The sequence below is a fragment of the Ruditapes philippinarum genome, unplaced genomic scaffold, assembly GCF_026571515.1.
Source record: "Ruditapes philippinarum isolate M1 unplaced genomic scaffold, ASM2657151v2 ctg1076_1_1_1_1, whole genome shotgun sequence".
NCBI classification, from domain to species: Eukaryota; Metazoa; Mollusca; class Bivalvia; order Venerida; family Veneridae; genus Ruditapes; species Ruditapes philippinarum.
In genome coordinates this window covers 119,630-143,434 of record NW_026856464.1, presented here as the reverse complement: position 1 = coordinate 143,434, position 23,805 = coordinate 119,630, and the positions used below count along the sequence as shown (strand labels likewise).

The 23,805-nt window shown below is 33.6% G+C and overlaps 1 protein-coding gene across 1 annotated transcript; it reads left to right on the top strand.

The window, feature by feature from the left end:
• Positions 1 to 6: 6 nt before the first annotated feature.
• Positions 7 to 22,631, top strand: LOC132746646 (uncharacterized). The gene is made up of 15 exons (XM_060735869.1): positions 7 to 120; positions 1,558 to 1,794; positions 2,757 to 2,860; positions 3,471 to 3,656; positions 4,202 to 4,304; positions 5,601 to 5,714; positions 6,248 to 6,371; positions 9,147 to 9,348; positions 9,848 to 10,012; positions 12,243 to 12,448; positions 14,240 to 14,366; positions 14,822 to 15,038; positions 15,866 to 16,026; positions 17,937 to 18,089; positions 19,342 to 22,631. Exons 2-15 carry the CDS (start codon positions 1,566 to 1,568, stop codon positions 20,305 to 20,307), a joined length of 3,057 nt encoding a protein of 1,018 aa, XP_060591852.1. The 5' UTR covers positions 7 to 120; positions 1,558 to 1,565; the 3' UTR covers positions 20,308 to 22,631.
• The last annotated feature ends 1,174 nt before the right edge of the window (positions 22,632 to 23,805 follow it).

Sequence of the window (23,805 nt, the reverse complement as noted above, 5' to 3'; positions counted from 1 at the left end):
AAGTTTTTTTGTTTGTGTTTGTTTAATTTTGATTAACTGCTGGTCCCGCAAACAAAATGTCTGCGCCCATGCAGCATGAAACTCAAAAGAACTGTTAAGTAAAAGTAGCACACTGTTGAGGTGAGCAGCCAAATAAATAAAAAAAATAAATAAAAAATACTATTTTATTCAAAACACAGTGTTTTTACAGCCATATTAATTAAAAAAATTGTGTTGATTTTGTGTCAAAATTTCTGGTCAAATCTAGATACATATCCCTGTCTAAAATCTGTGACATACTGTTACTTCTTATTATGTCGGATGTCCTTGCAAATATCTTTAAACAGACAATGTTATAAGGCCAGCTATTTCAGGACATAACTGTATGCCCCCTTCCGTATGGAAGGAATTTTCATCCCTTAATCAGCTGTATATAATATCCATGCACTGTTAACGTCGGACACTAATATAAAAAAAGGCAAAGCCTCGCAGCAAGCTCGATTTTCTTTTACCGTGAAATAGTAAAAAATAATCGTTCAATTATATTTTACATTTTCTGTTTAAAATTGTCATTCGGTATTTTATTAGCACTGCTTCTGTTTATTCTGGTTTCCTGTCGTATTATGGTTCCCATATAAGTGCGCAGGACACCAGTCTGCGCTTCCATTTTCAATCAGAATACCTTGGCTTTTATCGTTATTTTGTAATTCGAAAAGTTGCGATGTGTCAATTCGGTATTGGATGAAAGTTTTCAAAACCATCACTATCTAGCGCTACTCGCGTTACCGTAAAGCTCGCCCTTCGGGCCAGCTCTTCGAGCTCACTATGAGTGTGGGCCCAATCCTTTTCTTGCATATGTTTACAACAATGCTTAAAAAACCTGCCTTATCCCCCCATGTCACATGCTTTAAATGACATTGTTCCCACAAGAAGTTTAATATGAAATTAGGCAAAGCCTATGAACAGTGAAGTGGGTTAAAAAAAATGTTTATTTTTCCATATAAAAGGAATCATTCAGTATTTCATGCAAACCAACACATTGGCGGCGTCATTTTGATAAAAAAAAAACAACATTTTGAAAATATGTTGAATGGTAAAAAAGGTCTAACTCAGAAAAAAAATCTGCACACCAATAATTTAGTGATTAATGCTGCACAGAAGTTTAAAGTGTTGTTAATGTGACATCACAATGCAGTGCAAAACAGCAAATGCTAAAACCGTCAATAAAGAACCCTATTTCAATGTTGCAAAACAGTGAAATATCACTTTTATTTCACAATAAATACTCTGTAATTCACTTGAAAAAATACTACAGCCTTTGTGATTATATTACAGCACATCTGAACTCCATACCGTGTTATATTATAACACAGATCACTCAAAATTAAGATCTATTTCCTAAGTATTGTTTAAATCTTATGCAATATGATCTATATTTCTCTTATTTACACTGTTTACAAATGGTGGCGGGTCTGCCTGAATGGAGGAAAAGTTAGCGTGTTGATACTGACAGTTGCTTTTCCCATTATATTATGTCCCAGCATACAATGTCATGTCGTATAACATCATATATTTCAGAACAAAGCATGGAAAGTGATCCCATTGAGCCTCAGTTTAACTTTCCTTACCAGTTACAATATAGCCATCATGGTAGAGGGGGAAATAGGCGGCAATTGTTTATTGACTATGGGAAGACCATTATGATAGACGTAGGAAAAGATGGTGAAATTTTGAGTCAGAGATCAAAGGGAGAGAATCTCACCAAGTATGCTGCAGATCACCCAGTTTTACCTCTTTCTGAAACAGCTGAGGAAGGTATGTCTATTTGCAGGACTGAAATAAGCAATGCATTTTAGTAGCCATTTAATTAGTGCTTTACTCACTGTTTTACTCATCAAATACTGGTACATGAATTGGGAATTAATTTTTTGTATTATAGGTAATGTTTGTGTACTTAATGGTCATTGCTGCAATAGATTTGAATCTTTCTTAGGGGATTCATTGTTTGCAATTGAGGATCTGTTTATTTGGCATATGGAAGAGTTCGTTGAAAAATGAACATGTTGAATTCAGGGTTTTCTTTATTAAAGGTCCATAATGCCTTCGAAATGCTATAATTTCCATTTTCCAAAAACTTTAAAAATGTTTCCAAAAATATAGACATTTGTCATATACATAAACTATCTTTTGCTTTTGTTTTGGTCTTTTGGCAAATGGTATACAGTGTATTGAAGTGAATAAGTAATTTGTTTGGAAGTCAACATTCATCTTTGTTTACATTTTGCTACCTTTACAACGCATCTCTGCATGTTCAGCAATACTTTTCAATTGTTGAATATCTTGCATGTTCTTAATCCATTATAAAATCATTATTAAACACATGTTAGGTATTTCTAAAGAATAAAGAAATAAGGATATCTGATGAATAATGTGCCTTTAACAGATTGGCAATCCATATTCTGATGAAATGCTGTTAAAATTGGTTGTATTTTCTGCCTGTAGATTTAAATATCCCCATTGATCCTTGGCCAATTCTGTTGTTTTCATTGGCTAAACTGTTGTTTAACATGTGGTTTAAATTTGAGTTACCTTAGATGAAAATTAAAAATGCCATGAGGAAAGTTTGAATAACTTGAAATAATGTGCAAAAATAACCCTTACTTTCATGTCAATAAACAGGTACCTGTGTTTAAAAAGAACATTTTGTACTGGTTATAGCTTAACCACTCACAGAGGAGTTCATACTTAAATAAATCAACAGGGTTTTCTACTTACAGTTACACTTCCTGTGAAAGACAAAATTATTGGACATAACATCGAGAAAAATAAGAAGTTGAAGAACTTTTTACAAAGAGTTCAAAAAATGTTCAGCCATGGTAAAGTAAGTTGAAGTTTTTATATATTTATATGTATCTAAAGTGAATGTTTTAAGGCCAGTTTGTTTGTTTGTTTGTTTGTTTTTTCCAATCTATTTTATCATATAAGTGAGACAGAATCTGCTATGGTTTTACATGTATATCACAATTTGAAAAAAAAACAAACAAAAAAACACAGGAAAAACTGTGGTTGTGAGTGTAAATCCCATGCAGGGCAAACTTATCTTCTGATACATTTTTATGCTCCTTTACTTTGAAATTAATTAAAAAAATATATAATTGTCATTTATAATATAAACATTGAAACAGGCAGTGTCAAATGCTAAGTACAGAAGATGCCAAAGCCTATTAAATTTGTATACATCACAGTTTATTGTTCTGATGATTGTGTAAGAATTAAATCATGTATTTTAGATTTTTAGTGTGTTTTTTTCATAATATAGGTGCATATATATATTAATTTGTATTTACCATGGTATGATTTATTCAAAATTACAGGCAAAGCATTTTATCAACCAAACTGTGCAATATTAGAAGATGAATCTTTCAGAATTACAAATCAATTTTTAAGTATAACATTCCCATGTCAATTTGATATTTGAACAATATTTTCAGAAATATGGTAAGATTGACGACGCTAAGACAATATTGTCAACGACTCAACAGTGTATAAATAGCCTTGAATTCCATCAACCAGATTACCACAATGTTTCCATTCATGACATTCTAGGAGAAAATGTGCCGAAGTGGTTTACAGAAATGTACACAGAGTATTCGGAGATAGAGGGATATATTCCACAGGTAAGTTATTAGTATTTGTGTCCTTATTATGTGTAAATGTCACCAGTACAGAAAAGTCATGTTCTGCTTCTCTTGATAATATGACCAAACTGTATTATTAGATGTTTGCTATTAGTAATTAGAAACATTAAGTTATAGAATAGAACAACTTTTATTTTCAATCAAGGGTCATGCTTAATGACATATAAATCACAATAATGATAAGATCAACTATCAATGAAGATGTTAACAAAATTAAGCTTGATTTCTATTAGCAATAACATAAATGAACTTAAAAAATAATAAGATAACTGATAAAACTAAGTTTTTCTAACTAGACTTAAATATTTGATATCATATTAAACTTGTAATGATACTTTTTAATTGCACTCTTTAAAAGTCTTTATAAAAAGAATGAAATAATGTATACAGGGGCTTCTGAGATCTTCCTCTGCTACTTTAGCTACTTCCTCTGCTACTTTATGACCTATTCTGTGTTGGTGTTACATAAAACGTAAACAAACAAAAAACCTACACTCATTCAATATCATGTATATATATTGCAGTATCACAATTACAAGTATGCCGGAGGATGTATTGATACTTTAAGTGTAGATGATTCACATTGTTATATCGCATCTGCTGCTGGTGAAAACTTTGATCAATTACGTATCCTTTTAACATTGAAGGATTAATTTATTGAATGATAGCATGTACTGCTATGGTTGTGAAAATATAGTATTTCAATTTGAAAATCGGATATGTTGATGTGAAAATTTGGTATGTTGATGTGAAAATCTGGTATGTTGATGTGAAAATCAGTTATGTTTGATGTGAAAACTTGATATGTTGATGTGAAAATCAGGTATGTTGATGTGAAAATCAGGTATGTTGATGTGAAAATTTGGTGTGTTGATGCAAAAATTTGGTATGTTGATGTAAAAATCGGGTATGTTCATGTGAAAATCAGGTATGTTGATGTGAAAATTGGGTATGATGATGTGATGCTGTGAAAAACTAGTCTTTTTCACGTGAAAATTTGGTATGTTTTTGTGAAAATCTGGTATGCTGATATGGAATTCTGACAGGTATGATGTGGTGAAAATTTGGTAAATTGATGGGAAAATTTGATATTTTTGTGAAAATCTGGTATATTGATGGGAAAATTGGGTATTTCATGTGAAAATCTTCTATATTTATGGGAAAATGGTTTATGTTCATGTGAAAATCTTTTATTTTTTTGTGAAATCTGGTAATTTTTATCTATGAATGTCTAGGTTGCTTTCTCTTATGATTTTCAGGTATAATTGTGCAGTGTATTTCACATAATATGCTGGGAAAAGTCTTTCTTACATGCCTGTGAAAGGTTACCTTGCATATTTTGGTTTATTGTGCATTTTAAAGCCTGCCATATTTGCTTCAGTTTCATCAGTCCACTTAACATCAGATTTAAATCCAGAGTTCGCTGGTTTGATCCTTACACAAGATGAAATTTCCTTGAAGTTTATCTTGAACATTAGTCTAATAAAATGGCCATATGCCTCTTATCGCTGTTTTAGAAGTCATGTAAGATAAGTAGTCTGTGTTACCTTTGAACTCTTACATCCTGCTAATGCTGTAATATGTATAGCAAGAAAAGCATCAGACACATCAAACTAGTAATCTAATGTTCGTTAGCCTCATGGGTTCAAATCTCTTCTTGGACAAATCTTTGTTACCTTGAGCAAGAAACTTTACATTCATTGCTTAGTGCTGGTTGGTTCCAGGAATGGATTTGAAAGTGTGTGTCTATCAGCTTATAGCTTTCTACACAATCAAACTAGAATTAATTTTGTATAATCTAAGAATAGCATAGTTTAGGCTTGGACTCCAGTTAGTACTGTCAGGAAATTCAAAAGCTCTTTAAAAGTTTTAAAAAAAACATATTTAAGTACATGCATAGTTAAGACCTTAACAAAAAAATAGGTTTGACATTTGTATCAAAGAAAACAAAAGGAATTTTGCGGTCATATAGTACAGAGGAGATCCGCCTTCAAGATACCATCTATGGAATCAAAAGCAGGAAAGTGCAACAAGAACGTAAGCCAGCTTGTTTTTGTGTCGCCTTGAAAAGGTGACATATAGGGGTTACTTTTGTCGGCGGCAGCGTCTTTGTCGGCGTCTGCGTCCCCTAAAGCTTGTCCGGAGCATAACTCAGTCACTATAAGTCTGATTGACTTCAAACTTGGTATGCATGCTTCTTTCAATATCCCGAAGTGCAGTGCACAAGGACCGGTACTCTGCAGTTCTTATTTTTTGAGTTATTGCCCTTTATTAATTTTCATACTTTAATTTTGTCCGGGCCATTTTTCTTCAACTAAAAAAGCTATGGACTTGAAACTTCATAGGAGTTCTAGTTATATCTTTACTTTCACATTTAATTATCATATTTATATTTTATATGAAATTTCCTGTTTATGTTACTTTATTTCGGATTTCGTTATATTTTATTCATAACATTGGTCATTTAAATTATATCAACCCTATAATTCATGTGTTAGAGAGATATAGAATTTAATGCCTGTGTCAATGCTTCAAAATATGTTTATTTCAATGTTGTTTTTCTTTTCCAGAATTTATCACTACGCTGACCGACGATCAATGTTTCTTGTACAAATTCACTCCCGACTCTCCGGAGGGAAAACTATCTGTTGTACATGAATGTTCAAATCGACGCATTCAGTCAATTGATATCAGGTGGGTTATATAAATTGAAATAATACTTAATCATTATTTTACGCTTTAAACACATACCATATTCTTAAAATCCATTAAAAAAAAATATAAGAGGCACATCATTACTCTGAAATGAATACATTTTTACTTCTTTAGAAAGCGCAAACATGAATTTGAAAACATTTAAAAAAAATGCTATGAAGAACATAGAAATAAATGTGAAATAGTTTGTTTTATAAGTAGTAAAATATAAACAAATATAACTCCCTATAATTGTACTAACTGCCAAACAGCAGTAGATAAAAAAAAAATTGGTTCAGGTACTTGGCCAATGAATTTTTTTGTGAAAAAATACAACAGAACACCAAACATTAAAAAGCTTTTAAAGAATAAAAGTAAGAACATTTGGGAGGCATAAATGAGCCGCATCACGAAAAAATCAACATAGTGCGTTTGTGACCAGCATGGATCCAGACCAGCCTGCACATCTGCGCTGTCTGATCAGGATCCATGCTGTTCGCTATCAGTTTCTCTACTTGTAATAGGGTTGGTAATCCTGATCTGACTGCGCGAATGCATAAGTACCACACACAGTTCTCTTGTTCATATAAATCACATCATACTGTTGAACTGTCTTTAGATATGGGTACTTAGCAGGGGTTTTGGTATCCTGTGTACCTGAGTAGGGGGTATTTTGTTTACTTGAATGTAAGGAAAAGCATCACTTTGTTATTTTCTTGCTAATTACTCCTAATAAAGTGCTAGACGACCAATGATTGAAAATCAAATTAAGTTTATTCTGTTCTTTCTTCAGAATTGATGTCATTGCACAATTTGAGCTGTTTTGCTATTTGTCTGATGTGCTTTTACAAATTGTAAACAAATGATGCACTGCATGAACCTAAAGTTGATGGCTCATGTATAACTTTCGTTGTTTGTTTTTAGCTAGTCTATTTGATAAGAATAAGAAGAGCTATCCTAGTTACCCAAGTGTTGGTGTTTAAATGATAATTTACCCACACTGTGGTGCATTGTATGAATGGTAAAAGCTATTTTAATTTGTGTATAGAAATATCCTTTAAGCCTACAGTATATATTGATCACAATTGAAATTAAATTAATTATTAAAGTATTTTTATTGCAGAAAAGACAGGTTGTCATAATTATTTGAAGAATTATTCTGTTAAAATTTTAAGTCTCTGTTTCATGTTTGCTTCATATTTCATTAATGCAGGGAATTTATTCATATTTCCCTGGTAAATGTGTGCTTGTAACCATACTATATTTCTGTCCTTAATTCCTTGACAAATATGTCTTGGTAATATATTTCAGCTGATAAATCCTTGGTGAATGTGTGCTTGTACTATATTTCAGTCCATATATCCCTGGTAAATGTGTGCTTGTACTATATATCAGTCCATATATACCTGGTGATTGTTTCTTACTATATATCAGTCCATATATACCTGGTGATTGTTTCTTACTATATATCAGTCCATATATACCTGGTGAATGTTTCCTTCTACTATATTTCAGTCCATATATCCCTGGTGAATGTATGCTTATACTATATTTCAGTCCATATATCCCTGGTAAATGTATGCTTATACTATATTTCAGTCCATATATCCCTGGTAAATGTGTGCTTGTACTATATTTCAGTCTACATGTATATACATTGTATCTCCATGGTGAATGTTTACTGGTTCTATATTTCAGTCCATATATCCCTGGTGAATTTATGCTCATACTACATAATCATTACAGTATTTTTGTGTCGCCTCTACGGAGTAGTGGCGACATATAGGGATCACTTCTCTGTCGTCTGTCTGTCCGTCTGTCTGTCCGTCTGTCCGTCACAAAACTTGTCTGGACTACTGCTCATAAACTACTGGTGCAATTTCATCCAAACTTTACAGGAATGATCAGTACCAAGTGTAGTTGTGCATATTGTCAGCATTTTCCGGTTTAGTGATTTTTGTCAGAGTTATGGCCCTTTAATGATTTTTAATTTTAAAGTTTGTCCGGACTACTTCTCTTATACCACTAACGCAATTTCAATGAAACTTTACAGGATTGATCTGTAGTCCTTGCGCATATTGCACGGGTTTTCCGGTTGAATGATTTTTGGCCGAGTTATGGCCCTTTGACAAAAAGGTGTTTTTTTCTGTCGTTGCCAGATACACAAAAGCTTGTCTGGACTACTCCTCATAAACTACTGGTGCAATTTCATCCAAACTTTACAGGAATTATCAGTACCAAGTGTAGTTGTGCATATTGTCAGCATTTTCCGGTTCAATGATTTTTGTCAAGAGTTATGGCCCTTTAATAATTTTTATTTTTTTAAAGTTTGTCCGGACTACTTCTCTTATACCACTTATGCAATTTCAATGAAACTTTACAGGATTGATCTGTAGCTCAAGTCCTTGCGCATATTGCACGGGTTTTCCGGTTGAATGATTTTTGGCCGAGTTATGGCCCTTTGATAAAAAGGTCTTTTTTTCTGTGTGTTGCCAGATACACAAAAGCTTGTCCGGATTACTCCTCAGAAACTACTGGTGCAATTTTATCCAAACTTTACAGGAATGATCAGTACCAAGTGTAGTTGTGCACTGTCCGTCTGTCTGTCTGTCTGTCTTAAAATTTGTCCCAACATGAAATTGGCCATCATGAGGCGACACATGTGATTACTGATCGCTCTTGTCTTGATAAATGTGTGCTTTTACTATATTTTAGTCTGAAATGTTTGCTTTAACTATATTTCAGTCTTAAATGTGAGCTTTTACTATATTTCAGTCCATATATCCCCGGTGAATGTGTGCTTGTAGATGATGACGGTCAGTGTTATCTATGGTCTACAGGAAGTTTAGACACCATTTGTGCACACGGAGAGCCTCGTTTTCATGTAAATGATAGCTGGAGGCATGTTCAGTATGGAAGTCATCCAAGACATGTGGTTTATGCAGATCAAACTGCTGTACAGATGTTTGATCTGAGGGTATGTAAAATATCTATGTAGGTATAGGAGTGGGGATATCCTCTCCCTGATTGTGGGTTAAAAATCTACTGATGGGTCTTCGAGGCTGAGTTGTTTAAGTCTCTGACTTCAGATTGCCCGCTTCTCACTCAGTGCCCTTGGTTTGAATCCCATCAGGGTTCTTGGATTCTTCCATGTGAGAAGGTTTTCCCTTTAGCTTACAGAAGGTCTGTGTTCTGCCAGGGTGTCCACTTGTGCCTGGTTTAATTATTTTAACTTTAGCATTAAGTGAAAAAATACAGTCTTACATAACTTTTTAGTGAAACATTTGTCATCAGCCCTATAAATAATGAATCATTGACTTCCTGCTACTTGTTATTGTCAAAAATCAAAGAGGATGAACAACAAATAAGAGGAGTGGGGATATCCTCTCCCTGATTGAAAATATTATCGAAGAAAAATTATGTGTTAATTGTTGTTTATTTAGACATGGTTGTTTACTTGTTTGTGTATATTTCAGATGAAAGGACAGCAAGGAGTGGATCTTTTCTCCCTGCCAAGCGATATATTATATAACAGAGAGCGTATACGAGCTGTTAGTCGGCATTCTGCATCGTCATTCTACCATCTGGTTGCCACCGACTACAAGCTTCTCATCATGGATGAAAGATACCAGAAATATCCGGTTACTATCTTGAATTTGTTCCTTAGCTATAGTATTAAAACAGAATTTGGGATTTTGCTTCTATCTTTTCATAAGTGTTATTTCACGGCTTTGTTAAAATTGTAGATTTTAAGCTCACTAAAGCTTTTGGATTCCTCTCAGTTGGTTGTTGTTTGTCATCAATTATTTTTTGAAGCAACATCACCTCTGAAGCCAATGAATGGATATTAACAAAACTTTAATAATCCTTTCAGTGGCCCTTAAAGTGGTTCCAGTGAGTTTCAAAAGCAGGTCACTGAGCCAATAAGATGGTAATGGTTCTCAACCAAGATTATTTAAATTTTGCCCTAGGGTCAACATTGACCCTGCCTGAAATGGTTGTGGGTCTTAGCTTATGTACATAGTGAAATCTTTAAAGAATCTTCCCTGAAACACCAATGGTCTTTGGTCCTAAGATTTTGTGTGGGTTTGTTCATGACTAGTAGATGACAGCTACTGATGTAAGTTAGTCAAAGGTCGAGGTCACCTTCGTCTTGACCATAAAAAACTTATCTGACCAATAACCCAGATCGCTTCCACCTACAGCTCTAAGATTTTGTGATGAGGTTTTTTTCTTGACTTGTAGATGATCTTTATCAATTTTAAGGTCAAGGTCACCTTGGTTTTGCCCATAAAAAGCTTGTCTGACCAATAACTAGAGAACCCTTATAACTACAGTCAAAAAATTTGGTATGCAGGTTTTTCATGACAAGCTGATGTCCCCTGTCTATTTTGTATTCAAAGGTCAAGGTCACTATAGCCTTGACCATTAGAAAATTGTCAGAATGATAAAATAGGCAAGTATTGGCCTTTAAATTTCAAATAGTAGATGACCCTTGTAGATTTTTTGATCAGTCGATCAAAGGTAACCATAACCTTGAAAGTTAAAATCTTGCCCAACCAATCATTTTATAATGCCTTAACCTACACTAAGGAAAACCAAGGGCAAATCTAGATATTATTTGCTGCTGTATTTGAGACATATTAACAGACCTGGTGAATGTTATTCGCAGGACAGTTGGCCCTGTTAACTTTGAAAATTGGCAGGACATAGTTCAAGTTCATGGTTCTAGGTCTACTATCAAGCATGTTCTTACTGACAGTTCTTGTTTGTTTAGGGTTTTTGTTGTACAAATTCATGAACAGGCCTAAAGGTTATAAAACCTTTTCCTGAGATCAAGCTGAAATCTCAGGATTTTCATTGGTGAATTCACATTCGGTGCCTGTTTCTCTTCCCTAACTGAATGATTATTTTACAGAACAGAAACTTTATTTCTTGGTTTAAGCATAAAAAGCTGATCACCATATTACATATACAAATACAACATTATAATACATAAATGACTCGTACAATGATTACAAATTTGCATTAGAACATATATCACCCAGCATTTACTGTGTTGTTGTCAGTCTTGGTAGTGTTATCAAATGAGATATTAGAATGTTGTATTATTATCAAATGAGATGCTAAAATGTTGTATTATTATCAAATGAGATGTTAAAATGTTGTATTATTATCAAATGAGATATTAAAATGTTGTATTATTATCAAATGAGATATTAAAATGTTGTATTATTATCAAATGAGATATTAAAATGTTGTATTATTATCAAATGAGATTTTAAAATGTTGTATTATTATCAAATGAGATTTAAAAATGTTGTATTATTATCAAATGAGATTTTAAAATGTTGTATTATTAACAAATGAGATATTAACCCTTTCGCTGCCAGAGGGTTATTGTTTTATTGTTCACCTATTTGCCAGAGGATTTTCTAAGAAATTACTATGTTATTATTTAATATAATTATTATTATTTGTTATTAGTACTATAATAATTATATATGTTTCCAAATCTGTTAGTATAATAATAATAATTGTCGATTGTATAATTTTCTTTATATTTATTATTATTTTTATTATTAATTTATTATTATTACTATTATTATTATAGAAACGGCTAAAGCCGTCCATATGGCAAATACGCCGAAAATATCAGGGACGGCTTAAGCCGTCCCTATGGCAGTGAAAGGGTTAAAATGTTGTATTATTATCAAATAAGATTTTAAAATGTTGTATTATTATCAAATGAGATATTAAAATGTTGTATTATTATCAAATGAGATATTAAAATGTTCTATTATTATCGAAAAAGGTTTTACAATGTTCTATTATTATCAAATGAGATTTTAAAATGTTGTATTTGTATAGGTTTTGAGATGGGAGCACATGTTAATCTCACCACCACAGTATATGAGTGTTGTCAGTGAAGCAGACGACAGTTCTGGTGAAGCAGACGATAATTTTATCTACATAGGGAGCCAGTACCCACCAGAAGTACATGCCTTCAGGTTTTCAGCGAGAAACGGACAACCACCGTTGTCTATTGCACAGCCTCATAGAGCTTCAAGTATAACGTATGTGGTTTTTTTTATTTTATTTTTTAATGTTATTATTTAAAGCTGCATACTTCCAGATCAGCAGAAGGCCCTAAGTATTTCAAAAAAAATCTAACTTGGGCAATTTCTACTAAGATTTTAAGAAAAGTAATAGAATCAAGATTCAATGAATAATATACATGTTAAATGCATTGAATGACTGATTTGCTGTATTTATAACAATATACTGCTTGACTAACACAGTAAAGGCTATTTTTAGCTCGCCTATTCCATAAGAATAAGTAGAGCTATTGTAGTCACCTGAGCGTCGGCGTCTGCATCGGCGTAACCACTTATGTTAAAGTTTTTGTAATACCTCAAATATTTTCATAGTCAATTGACATATGGCTTTGAAACTTTGCACACTTGTTCACCATCATAACCCCAACCTGTAAGAGAGGAGGAGGTAACTGTATCAAGCATTTTAACAGAATTATGCCCCTTTTTTTACTTAGAATTTACGTTAAAGTTTTTGTAATACCTCAAATATTTTCAAAGTCCATTGACATATGGCTTTGAAACTTTGCACATTGTTCACCATCATGACCCAACCTGTAGACAGGAGGAAATAACTGTATCAAGCATTTTGACAGAATTATGCCCCTTTTTCGACTTAGAATTCACGTTAAAGTTTTTTGTAATACCTCAAATATTTTCAAAGTCCATTGACATATGGCTTTGAAACTTTGCACACTTGTTCACCATCATGACCCCAACCTGTAGACAGGAGGAGGTATCTGTATCAAGCATTTTGACAGAATAATGCTCCTTTTCTGACGTAGAATTTACGTTAAAGTTTGCATACCTACTCAGATATTTTCATACACTATTCATTGACATCTGGCTTTGAAACAAGTTGAAATTTTATACTCTTCTTTGAGAGCATAATAGGACTCTCTTCAAGACCTATAACAGTAACATGGATAAGCTACTTTGACAGGTTAGACATATCTATACTGAACCAAAAAAGAAACTTTCGCAAAGTATGTGCCAGTTGTTTAAGGGTACCACTTAGATGTACACACTTAAATACATGTAGTAGCTTGTAAAACTTGTTTTGTTTGCAAAATCGGTCAGCTAATCCCCGTATAAAAGCCCGATATGTTTATTCAACGTAAAAATCGAGTTTCAAAAGGATTGAAAAACTGTACTTACATATCTACATTCAAACTTGGAGAAAGTTTCTTTTTTGTTTCAGTATATATCAATGACTTCACGCTCTTATACACACTTTTTAATCACAGGCCATGATAGAACTAAGTCACATAAAAGCTTTATCTGTCATTTTGGTTTGGTAATTTGAATATACATATATTGAGTGTTCTACTGGTGCAAATAGCTTCATATTATACACATTTGTGTACATGAATTAAGCGAAGTACATAATATTGGTAATTGTTTTACCCAGTTATTTCCACTTTTTACTCTGTTTACCTATTTTGGCATGCTTGATATTTCTAAATTTGGCTGATCATATTTTAACTAATAAATACAAAGGGCTTCAATGAGATTTTCCTCCGCCACTAAACCTTAGAGGTCAAAGATCAGATTAAAGTATGACAATGTAGTGATAAACAATTTTTTTCATTTGTCTCCCTTTGAAATAAATTGAACCTGCTGTTTACTCATACAATTTATTTGATGATAAAGCTTAACTCACTTCCATAAGATATTTTTGTCTTGTTTTTGATGGCCATGTTATTTATTCACTTCATGTAGTAGCATGAAGCTACTCAGCATTTATTGACAATAACATATTGATAATTTCAGAGATATATCTAAATGGCCCCAATTCTGTGATAAATGTCCTAATGTAGATAAATTACACAACCGACTGGATACTTCTCTAGCAGGGATTGCTACAGTGCCATGGCAACAGGGACATGTGATATTCCAGGTAAATGTCAAAAATACTTTATTTTTTTAGTCATGTGGAATAATGTATATTCCTATTTAAATAATGTATATTCCATGATGCTCAAAGTTTACACACAGTCTCTGTGTAATTGTAAAAAAAGAACATGTTAGAGGTATAAAATATAAAAAGTATCAACATGAAAATTCAAATTCTTGTACTTGTTTATCATTACAAGGCAAAATTGTTTGATACGGGGGCATCACTTTGAAAACCATACTTTTAAGTTATGTCCCCCCTTTTTAACTAAGAATATTCATAAAAATTCATTACTGGTAGTTGTTGCCCTTGAACAGACGAGCCTTAACACAGTTTGTGATACTCTTGTTATACTGAAATATTTGAAACCACTTAAGGAGTTGAATTTCCTCTTTGTCTGAACATACAATTCTAATTCATTTGTATTGCAGTTATATATAATTATAAGTTGTTTTTAGATGGACAGTCATGGAGAGATCTTTCACCAAGCTTTTTCAAAAGACTCTCAGTCATCAGCAGACATCACATTTTCTGCAGGAATAGGATCACATGACCTGAAACCACACCCATCTGCTGTGGAAAGAGCTCAGAGCTGGATTGAATCTTGGGGAGAAATGATGAAAAGGCAACTGTCCAGTGATCTTTCTATGAGAGATATACAGACTTCTTTACTAGGTAAGTTTTGAGTTAACATATGGCTCTTCAGTTTGCAAATTGTTACGGTTGTTGACTTTAAATCTCTTGCCCTGCACCGCTGTGGGTTTGAATCATGACAGAGACTTTGGATTCTTTCATGTGAGGAAGCTATTCAGCTTGCTAACAGAACATTTGTTCGTGCCTGAAATAATGCATTGAAAGGCACCTGAGGGCTGTCTCCACCAATAAAGCTGGAAAGACTCCATATGACCAATACAGTTTTGATGTGACGTAAACCCAACCATTGTTTAGTATAATATGTGAAATACAACTAAAAAATTACAACACATAGCAAAGTTAGGCCTATAAGTCTCTTAAAACTATACATGTATACAATTCATGAACATGATTTTGCTTGCAATATCAATCTTCCAAGAAAGAAAAGTACTGGTTGTATTCGCTTGAAACTTGATTTGAATTACAATTCTAGGTTCATTTTCAAGTACCACAACTCTGGCATGGATTTTGAATGAAATAAGGCCCTTTATGCACTTATCAAAAATCTTTGGTCAATATCACAGACTTATAATCATGTAGATTATTTGTATTTTTGTGCTCTTCCTCTCTTTAATTCTTACAGTATCCAGGCTCTTGTTTTACTAATAATCACTCTGAAGCACTGAAAGTAAGGGTGCGTGCTGTCCTACTGACAGCTCTTGTTATTACTCCTTTTTGATGCAAAAAATATTGTTTTGGAAAGTAACTATATGATAAAAAAATATACAATGTATATATTTTAATGATTTAAGGTATGCACCAAGTTAACTTAGGTTGCATAATTGGTAACATATTTTTATAAATTTCAGGCATATTTAACAGCAACGATCCCCACAAGTCCTGCTGTGTTTGTAATCCAGACCTGGTTTATTTGCCTGGCAGTGCAGATAATACAGTAGAGACTGGATGTTGTAATGCATGTATGGTGGAGCTAGAGGATGGATACAATTTCATTTCATCTATACAAAAGGTTAGCAGTGAAATGATGTATATTTTTATACTGGAGTCGGCTTGTGTTTTGCTTGACTAGGAAGAGCTATTGTACTCAACAAGGCTTCAGTGTTCGTGTCACAGGAACTCAAGTTGGTCTCTCCGAAACTACTGAAGGGAATAGGTTGAAACTTCATACACTTATTTGAGAGCATAGTAGGAGGTTACTTACCAAGTCCCATGATTCTTACATATATTTCCCAAAGTTATGGCCCTTTTTGAACTGAGAAAATTCTACATTATCAAGACTCTTGATTAAGAATGATTGGGTTGTCCTGAATTTTGTATTATGCTGTCAGATTTGTTTAATTGACTTGTCCTGAATTAAAATTTAAAGTGTGATATTTGTTTCATCAACTTGAACTGAATTTAAAATTAAGCTTTCAGATTTGTTTCATCAACTTGTACTAAATTTAAAATTTAGCTGTTAGATTCGTTTCATCAACTTCTGTAGCTGTAAAACGTTGCCCCGTACTTCACTTCAGTGTTGTTCAATTTTTCTGGTCCTTCAGGATCATTGATGCCAGCACTATTAAGTGTTGAGAACTGATTACCGCTCAAGCAGGTGCTAGGGGGCATGAGGGATGTTGCACATATCCCTCATATACAGACTCAATCAAACAGAGTCTGCAGTTCTCTTGTAATTTTGTTGTGATAAATGCTTCCGAGGGATCACTTTGTTTCCAGATTTTTTTTTTCCAACTGAATTTAAAATTTAGCTGTTAGATTTGTTTCATCAACTTGTACTGAATTTAAATCTAAACTGTTACATTTGTCCTGAACATTTGCAAGACACAACATTTGCAGGACATAACATTTGCAGGACATTGTTGTTGATAGTGATAAAAATATTTTAACAATTTTTGCCTACACTTTTTGTGTCGCCTCTACGGAGTTGTGGCGACATATAGGGATCACTTCTCCATCGTCTGTCCGTCTGTCTGCCTGTCCGTCCGTCCGTCACAAAACTTGTCCGGACTACTCCTCATAAACTACTGGTGCAATTTCATCCAAACTTTACAGAAATGATCAGTACCAAGTCTAGTTGTGCATATTGTCAGCATTTTCCGGTTCAATGATTTTTGTCAGAGTTATGGCCCTTTAATAATTTTTAATTTTAAATTTTATCCGGACTACTTCTCTTATACCACTAATGCAATTTCAATGAAACTTTACAGGATTGATCTGTAGCTCGAGTCCTTGCGCATATTGCACGGGTTTTTCGGTTAAATGATTTTTGGCCGAGTTATGGCCCTTTGATAAAAAGGTGTTTTTTTTCTGTGTGTTGCCATATACACAAAAGCATGTCCAGACTACTCCTAATAAACTACTGGTGCAATTTCATCCAAACTTTACAGGAATGATCAGTACCAAGTCTAGTTGTGCATATTGTCAGCATTTTCCGGTTCAATGATTTTTGTCAGAGTAATGGCCCTTTAATAATTTTTATTTTTAAAGTTTGTCCGGACTTCTTCTCTTATACCACTAATGCAATTTCAATGAAACTATACAGGATTGATCTATAGCTCAAGATCTTGCGCATGTTGCACGGGTTTTCAGGTTGAATGATTTTTGGTTGAGTTATGGCCCTTAAAAGGCCTTTGATAAAAAGGTGTTTTTTTCTGTGTGTTGCCAGATATGCAAAAGCTTGTCCGGACTACTCCTCATAAACTACTGGTGCAATTTTATCCAAACTTTACAGGAATGATCAGTACCAAGTCTAGTTGTGCACTGTCCGTCTGTCTGTCCGTCTGTCACAAAATTTGTCTCAACATGAAATTGGCCATCATGAGGCGACACATGTGATCACTGATTGCTTTTGTTATTAAGTCATCAACGATTATGATTTTGGGGAAAATTTTGTTTACCACATATGCATATATATTGCAGGATGGAGTGATGCCTTCAACTTCAGATATGCGCCCTTGTAACTTGAGAGAGGTGAAGTCAGTTCCAACAGACAATGCTTTAAGTAAATTACTGATGAAACAGTGGTTTGGGGATGAGGATAGTCATACTTTTGAGGAGATAATGACAACTTGGGTAAAATCTTCTTGGAATACCGTTGTCCATAAACTTTTGTAAATAAATGATGAAAATTCAAAATTAACTTTGTTAAGTACAAAGAATTACATTTTATTGAAATGAAATATTCCTTACATTTCCTACTTAAGGAGGTATGTAAGTTACTTACTCATATTTGCTTCCAAAGTTAGTTGTGATTGCTAATCTTTAGAAAATTTGATGCGGAAACCTTGCTCAACGCGACCAGCGTTCGCTAATAAGTCAGCTAATTGAGATCAATCTTTTCATCAAGTGACCACTTTTTCCTGTCAAGTGTTTGTGAGTTTTAGAGTACTGCCCCTCGCGATGTCACAAGTGTCAACAATCTAAACACAATATATAAATGTGTGAAAAATTTCATTTCCAAAACCATTTTTAGCAGAAGACTTGTAATAAGTTGTTTCAAAACTAAAGGCTGATGCATTATGATGGATTTAATTGACAGAGTAATATATTAAATTTATACATATAAATTACATAACATTGCAAGAAAAGTGATGTACTACTACAGCATTAAAGTAAAGTAGAGTAAAAAAAATATACTGTCCCATAACTTTAGTTCATTACATAAAACCAATAGGGTATAATAATAGGCTGTTCCATAACTAAGTTCAGTACATAAAACCAATAGGATATGATAATAGACTGTTCCATAACTCAAGTCCAGTACATAAAACCAATAAGGTATGATAATAGACTGTTCCATAACTTAAGTCCAGTACACATAACCAATAGGGTATAAAAATAGACTGTTCCTTACTTTCAAAACATAGAACCTGCAGGGTATAATAATAGACTGTGCCATAAGTTAACTAAAGTCCAGTGCACAGAACTAATAGTGTATGAAAAAAGACTGTTTTATAACTTAAGTCCAGTACATGGGAAATAGTAATGGTTCATTCCAATACTTTAGTGGACGGCAAAGGCAAAACTTTAGACTGTATAACTGTTGAGTGGAGAGCATGTGTCACAGCTAATTGCAAAACTAGAGCTCTGTACATAGCACGTGCAACATGACTCTCTTAGAGCTGACCATTTACTTGTATACAATAAATAAGGTTAAGGTTTGAATATTTTGTTCTGTCTCACTACATATATAGAAATACTATTGTTTTTATTTAGTTAAAAAAAATAGTTAGAAGTTTATTTCTCTTTCATTTACTCAGAGGTATTATTTAATATGTTTCATTTTTACACATTTAGAAACTGTAAGTCTGAAATTCAATTTCAGGATAAAGAGGTGAAGGAGAAAAAGGGCGCAAAGAAGAGCGGCCAAGACAGATGTTTACCTGACATGACAGAGGAAAGTGTGATAGAAAGACTTCAAAGTAGGTCAAAAGGTCAGACATGTTCCAGACATAGAACGCCACATACATCAGCTGAGATTGAAAACATTGAACCAAGCACAGCATCAGATAGAGATAACCCTGACCAAGGTCAAAGGTTAAGAACAGACGAAGGTCAAAAGTCAAGGAAAAGGCGGCATTCAGCCTCCAGTAGCGGATCAAGTAAAACTTTATCTCAAAAGAAAAAAGGCTCTTCTGTGAATAGTGAAGTGACTGGATCAATAGTACCAGGGTCAAGTCTTTCTGATATTTCAGCAACTATCCCCATTATCGATGGAAATATTGCTAGATTAGCTTCAGTATCTGGAAACCAACAACTAGAAAATAAACGCAATAAATCACATAAGCAGACGACACCTTGTAACTCGCAATCAAACAAGCAAACTGCTCTATCGGAATCTGAAAAATCTTGCCGGGATAATAATTCAGTGTCATTATTCTCAAATCAGGTGTCAGAGAGCCATCATTCTAGTTCACAATTTAAAATTCCTTCTTCATCAGGTAAAAAGAAATCAGGGAAACAGAAACAGCATCATAAACCTAGTCCAAGTGAATCAAATGTTAATACAGCAAGTGAAATATCAGTTAACACTGGCTCAGAAGATCTTTTTGATTCTCCTGAAAGCCTACGTGACAGCCAATTAGAGGGACTTAGTTCTGAGTTCTCAGCTGTAAGCTGTAGAGGAATGTTAAGTAGTCAGTTGTCACGGCAACCAGTCATGAGACAGTTGTTTTCTAGTAAAGAAACTGATCGACAGGCAAGATCATCAGCTATTAAAACACCGAATGAAAATGACTTTGGTATATCTCCCAGGAAATCTGTTCAGAGAAAGCATTTATCTGGATTCTAACTTTAACTAGGTGTATGAAGGTCCCTGTGCGGCACACAAAAAGTAAACAAAAACTACTTTTCTGTGACCATTAAACATGGGGGAAGGTCAAGGGTCAGACACATTGCATATGTATCTTATGTGAAGTTTACCAAACACAATTTTCCCCAACACCAAAAACTCAACAGGGTTCTTATGGAGAACCACTCAAAGTCTGTAAAAAAGTAAATAACTGTTCACAGTTTGCTGAAACCGGCTAGGTGTGTTTCAGGTGGGATAACAGGTCAATGTGATGGTTAAGGGGATTTTCCTTTCGAGACAAAGGAGGGGAAGGATCCTTAGCAACATATTCCCGCCCTGTCCTTTAACCCATGCCCCTTTACAAGGTAAAAAAATGGCCCCTCTTTCATAGTAGATCAATGACTCAATGACTCATTCATAGCTCAGTCTTTAGAAACTTTAAAAATTTTGTTTTAATCGTGGTTGCTGCATGGTGGCTGTAACTAAAATGAAACTTGCAGCTTGTTAGAAACTCCGTTCTTTCTAGAATCTTTTGGATTCTTTTAGAACATGTTAATAACTACTTATGGTACTTTTTTCGCCTTTTTAATTGTTCAAATACAAGAGTTAAAGTGGATACATCTCATTTCTTTTACACATTTAATCTTATGTATAACAGAACATCTGCTTACCTTGAAATTCAAAGCCAGTCATGTCTTAAAAGCAAAGAATTTCAAATGTAGTGCGCTTTAAAGGACAGTTTACTTCCCAAATTTTAAGAACTGTTGACTTCCATGGAAAAAAAAGTTTTGTCTAGCCATACATACTGGAAGAAAAATTGTTTATTTTGTTTGTCAAAAACCTTTCATCAGATATATTTGCATTTTATTTAGCTCCATTGTAGAATTGTAATAACACACAAAACGTACAAAATTTCAACCTCAAAACAAAAGTTATTTATTGTCGGTATACATAGAAACATTTCACAAAATGTAAGCTATATATAGCTTTTTACACAACGTATTTGAACTTGTGATTCAGGATTTATAGCCAACCATTTTCTAAAAGAGAAAAAAAATTAGCAACAAAGTATTTTATGACTTTTCTGAAATGTCATTGACATGAGATTTGGCTCCATTGTTGTACCTTACAATGCCAAGAAGTGTGCAACATTTCAGCTGTTCCAGATGTTTAGCTAAGGGTATATAGCCGATCATTTATCTTACCATCATTCCTATTTACAGGCAAGAGAACATAATTCTGTGGTGGATTTTGACAAAATGATGCCCCTTACTTTACCTTTAATTTCGGTTAGGTTTTTCGTAAATATTTGTGTTGTCTGATTCAAAGTTGCTACAACATTATATTATATAACCTGTTCATAAAATAATGAAAGGTATTAGACTTTGAACTTTAAGAAATATGTGTCACTATATGCGTATTTTATCTCTTGAACCATGAGGCACTTTGATCAAGTGTTGTTGAAGTTAAGTGTAACCTAAAACAGAGGCATCATTAAAAAATCTGTATAAGAATCATTTCGTTTTATATCACTTGAACCATGAAGGGTTATCTCCAGATATGGGTCAACTTTTTATCTCCATAACATTAACATCATGACCCACATTGCGTTGACATTGGTGGATTTATGAAAACCTTTTAATGCTTTTAAATTGTCTTAAAAATCATTGTCATCCTTTAAAAAGCTTCATGAATTGAATTTATATTTAGTATACTAAATAAGCGGAACATTTTTATGCCCCCGTGCATATAGTAATTGAACCATCTGTCCATCTGTCCGTCTGTCCATACGAGGTTAACCTAGAATGGCAAGTTGGATTTTTCTTAAGTTCTAAATGTACCAATGACTTCTTAGTTTACACACTTACTAATCAATACAAAGTACATGATCTGGTCAAGTTACATAACTATGGCTTCCATATTTACCAAGTTATTGCCCTTTTCAGCTCTTAGAAAATGAATAATGGTTAACCTAAAACGGCAAGTTGGAAATACATGTATCTTAAGTTCTATCTATACTAATGGCTTCATAATTTCCAAACTTACTTATCAATTCAAAGTACATGTACATGATATTGCCAAGTTATATAACTGTGTCATCCATATTTCCCAGTTATTTCCCTTTTTTCACTTTGAAAATAGGGCCTTGTCTGGTTAACCTATTCCGGCAAGTTGGATTTATCGTAAATTTCTCTTAATTGCTTAATTTATTTAATGATATCTTGCATATTTGGTAGGTGGATACCTTTAATGGTCCTCTAATTTTTTGTGAAGTAAGTGGTCTCTAGGGTCAAGGTCAAGGTCACTTGTTTAAAAAATAATTTAAACATTTCTGCACATACAGCCTTTATTTTTTAGTTGATGTCTTTCATGTTTTATACAAACATGCCAAGGGATGTCTTCCTTCTTTGGGTATAGTAAGGGGTCATTTGGGTCAAGGTCAATGTCACCCATGTTAAGGTCACCAATGTTAAAAATAGATTTTTACAGGTGTATTAACCATATTCTATAGACGGATGTCATTTATAATTGATAGGAACATAAAAATTGACGGAGTTAGTGGTCAGTTGGGTCAAGGTCACCAGTGCTAAAAATAGATTTTTACACTTTTGCTCATACAGCCTTTATTTATTGACAGATATATTTCATATTTGGTAGGAAAATAACTTGCATGGTATTCATCCTTTTGATTGGGGTAGGGATCAGTGGGTCAAGGTCAATTGTGCTAAAAATAGATTTTTACACTTTTGCCCATACAGGCTTTATTTATTGACAGGTGTATTTCATATTTGGTAGGAAGATAACTTGAATGGTATTCTTCCTTATGATTGAGTTAGGGATCAGTGTGTCAAGGTCACTAGTGCTAAAAATAGATGTTTACACTTTTGCCCATACAGCCTTTATTTATTGACAGATATATTTCATATTTGGTAGGAAGATAACTTGCATGTTATTCTTTCTTTTGATGGAGTAAGGGGGGTCAGTTGGGTCAAGGTCACAAGTGTTAAAAATAGATTTTTACACTTTTGCCCATACAGCCTTTATTTATTGATAGATTTATTTCATATTTGGTTGGAAGATAACTTGCATGGTATCCTTCCTTTGGATGGAGTTAGGGGTCAGTTTGGTCAAGGTCATCAATGCTCAAAATAGATTTTAACATTTTTGCCCATACAGCCTTTATTTATTGACAGGTGTATTTCATATTTGGTAGGAAGATAACTTGCATGATATTCTATAGGTGTCAGTGGGTCAAGGTCAAGGGTGCCAAGTATAGATTTCTCACATTTATATATTTGATAAAGTTGAATATTTATCACTTCACAAGTCATAGCAATGGCTTGGCAACTTATATGTTTCACAATTACAAAATGCCACGACTCTGTCAAGCTATATAACTTGTGTTTACAATTTTTTGGCAATGTTTCTGTCCATAACTGAGTGAATAGGTAAACATTTTTTGAAATATTGCTACTGACAAAAATCGGAGCCGGGGGC

What these genes read in the sequence shown, in the direction of transcription:
- LOC132746646 (XM_060735869.1), top strand. Translation starts at nt 1,566, where the DNA reads ATGGAAAGTGATCCCATTGAGCCTCAGTTTAACTTTCCTTACCAGTTA. An exon ending in TTCTGAAACAGCTGAGGAAG is followed by an intron (nt 1,795 to 2,756) that starts GTATGTCTATTT and finishes TTCTACTTACAG; the next exon opens with TTACACTTCCTGTGAAAGAC. An exon ending in CAGGAAAGTGCAACAAGAAC is followed by an intron (nt 5,715 to 6,247) that starts GTAAGCCAGCTT and finishes TTTCTTTTCCAG; the next exon opens with AATTTATCACTACGCTGACC.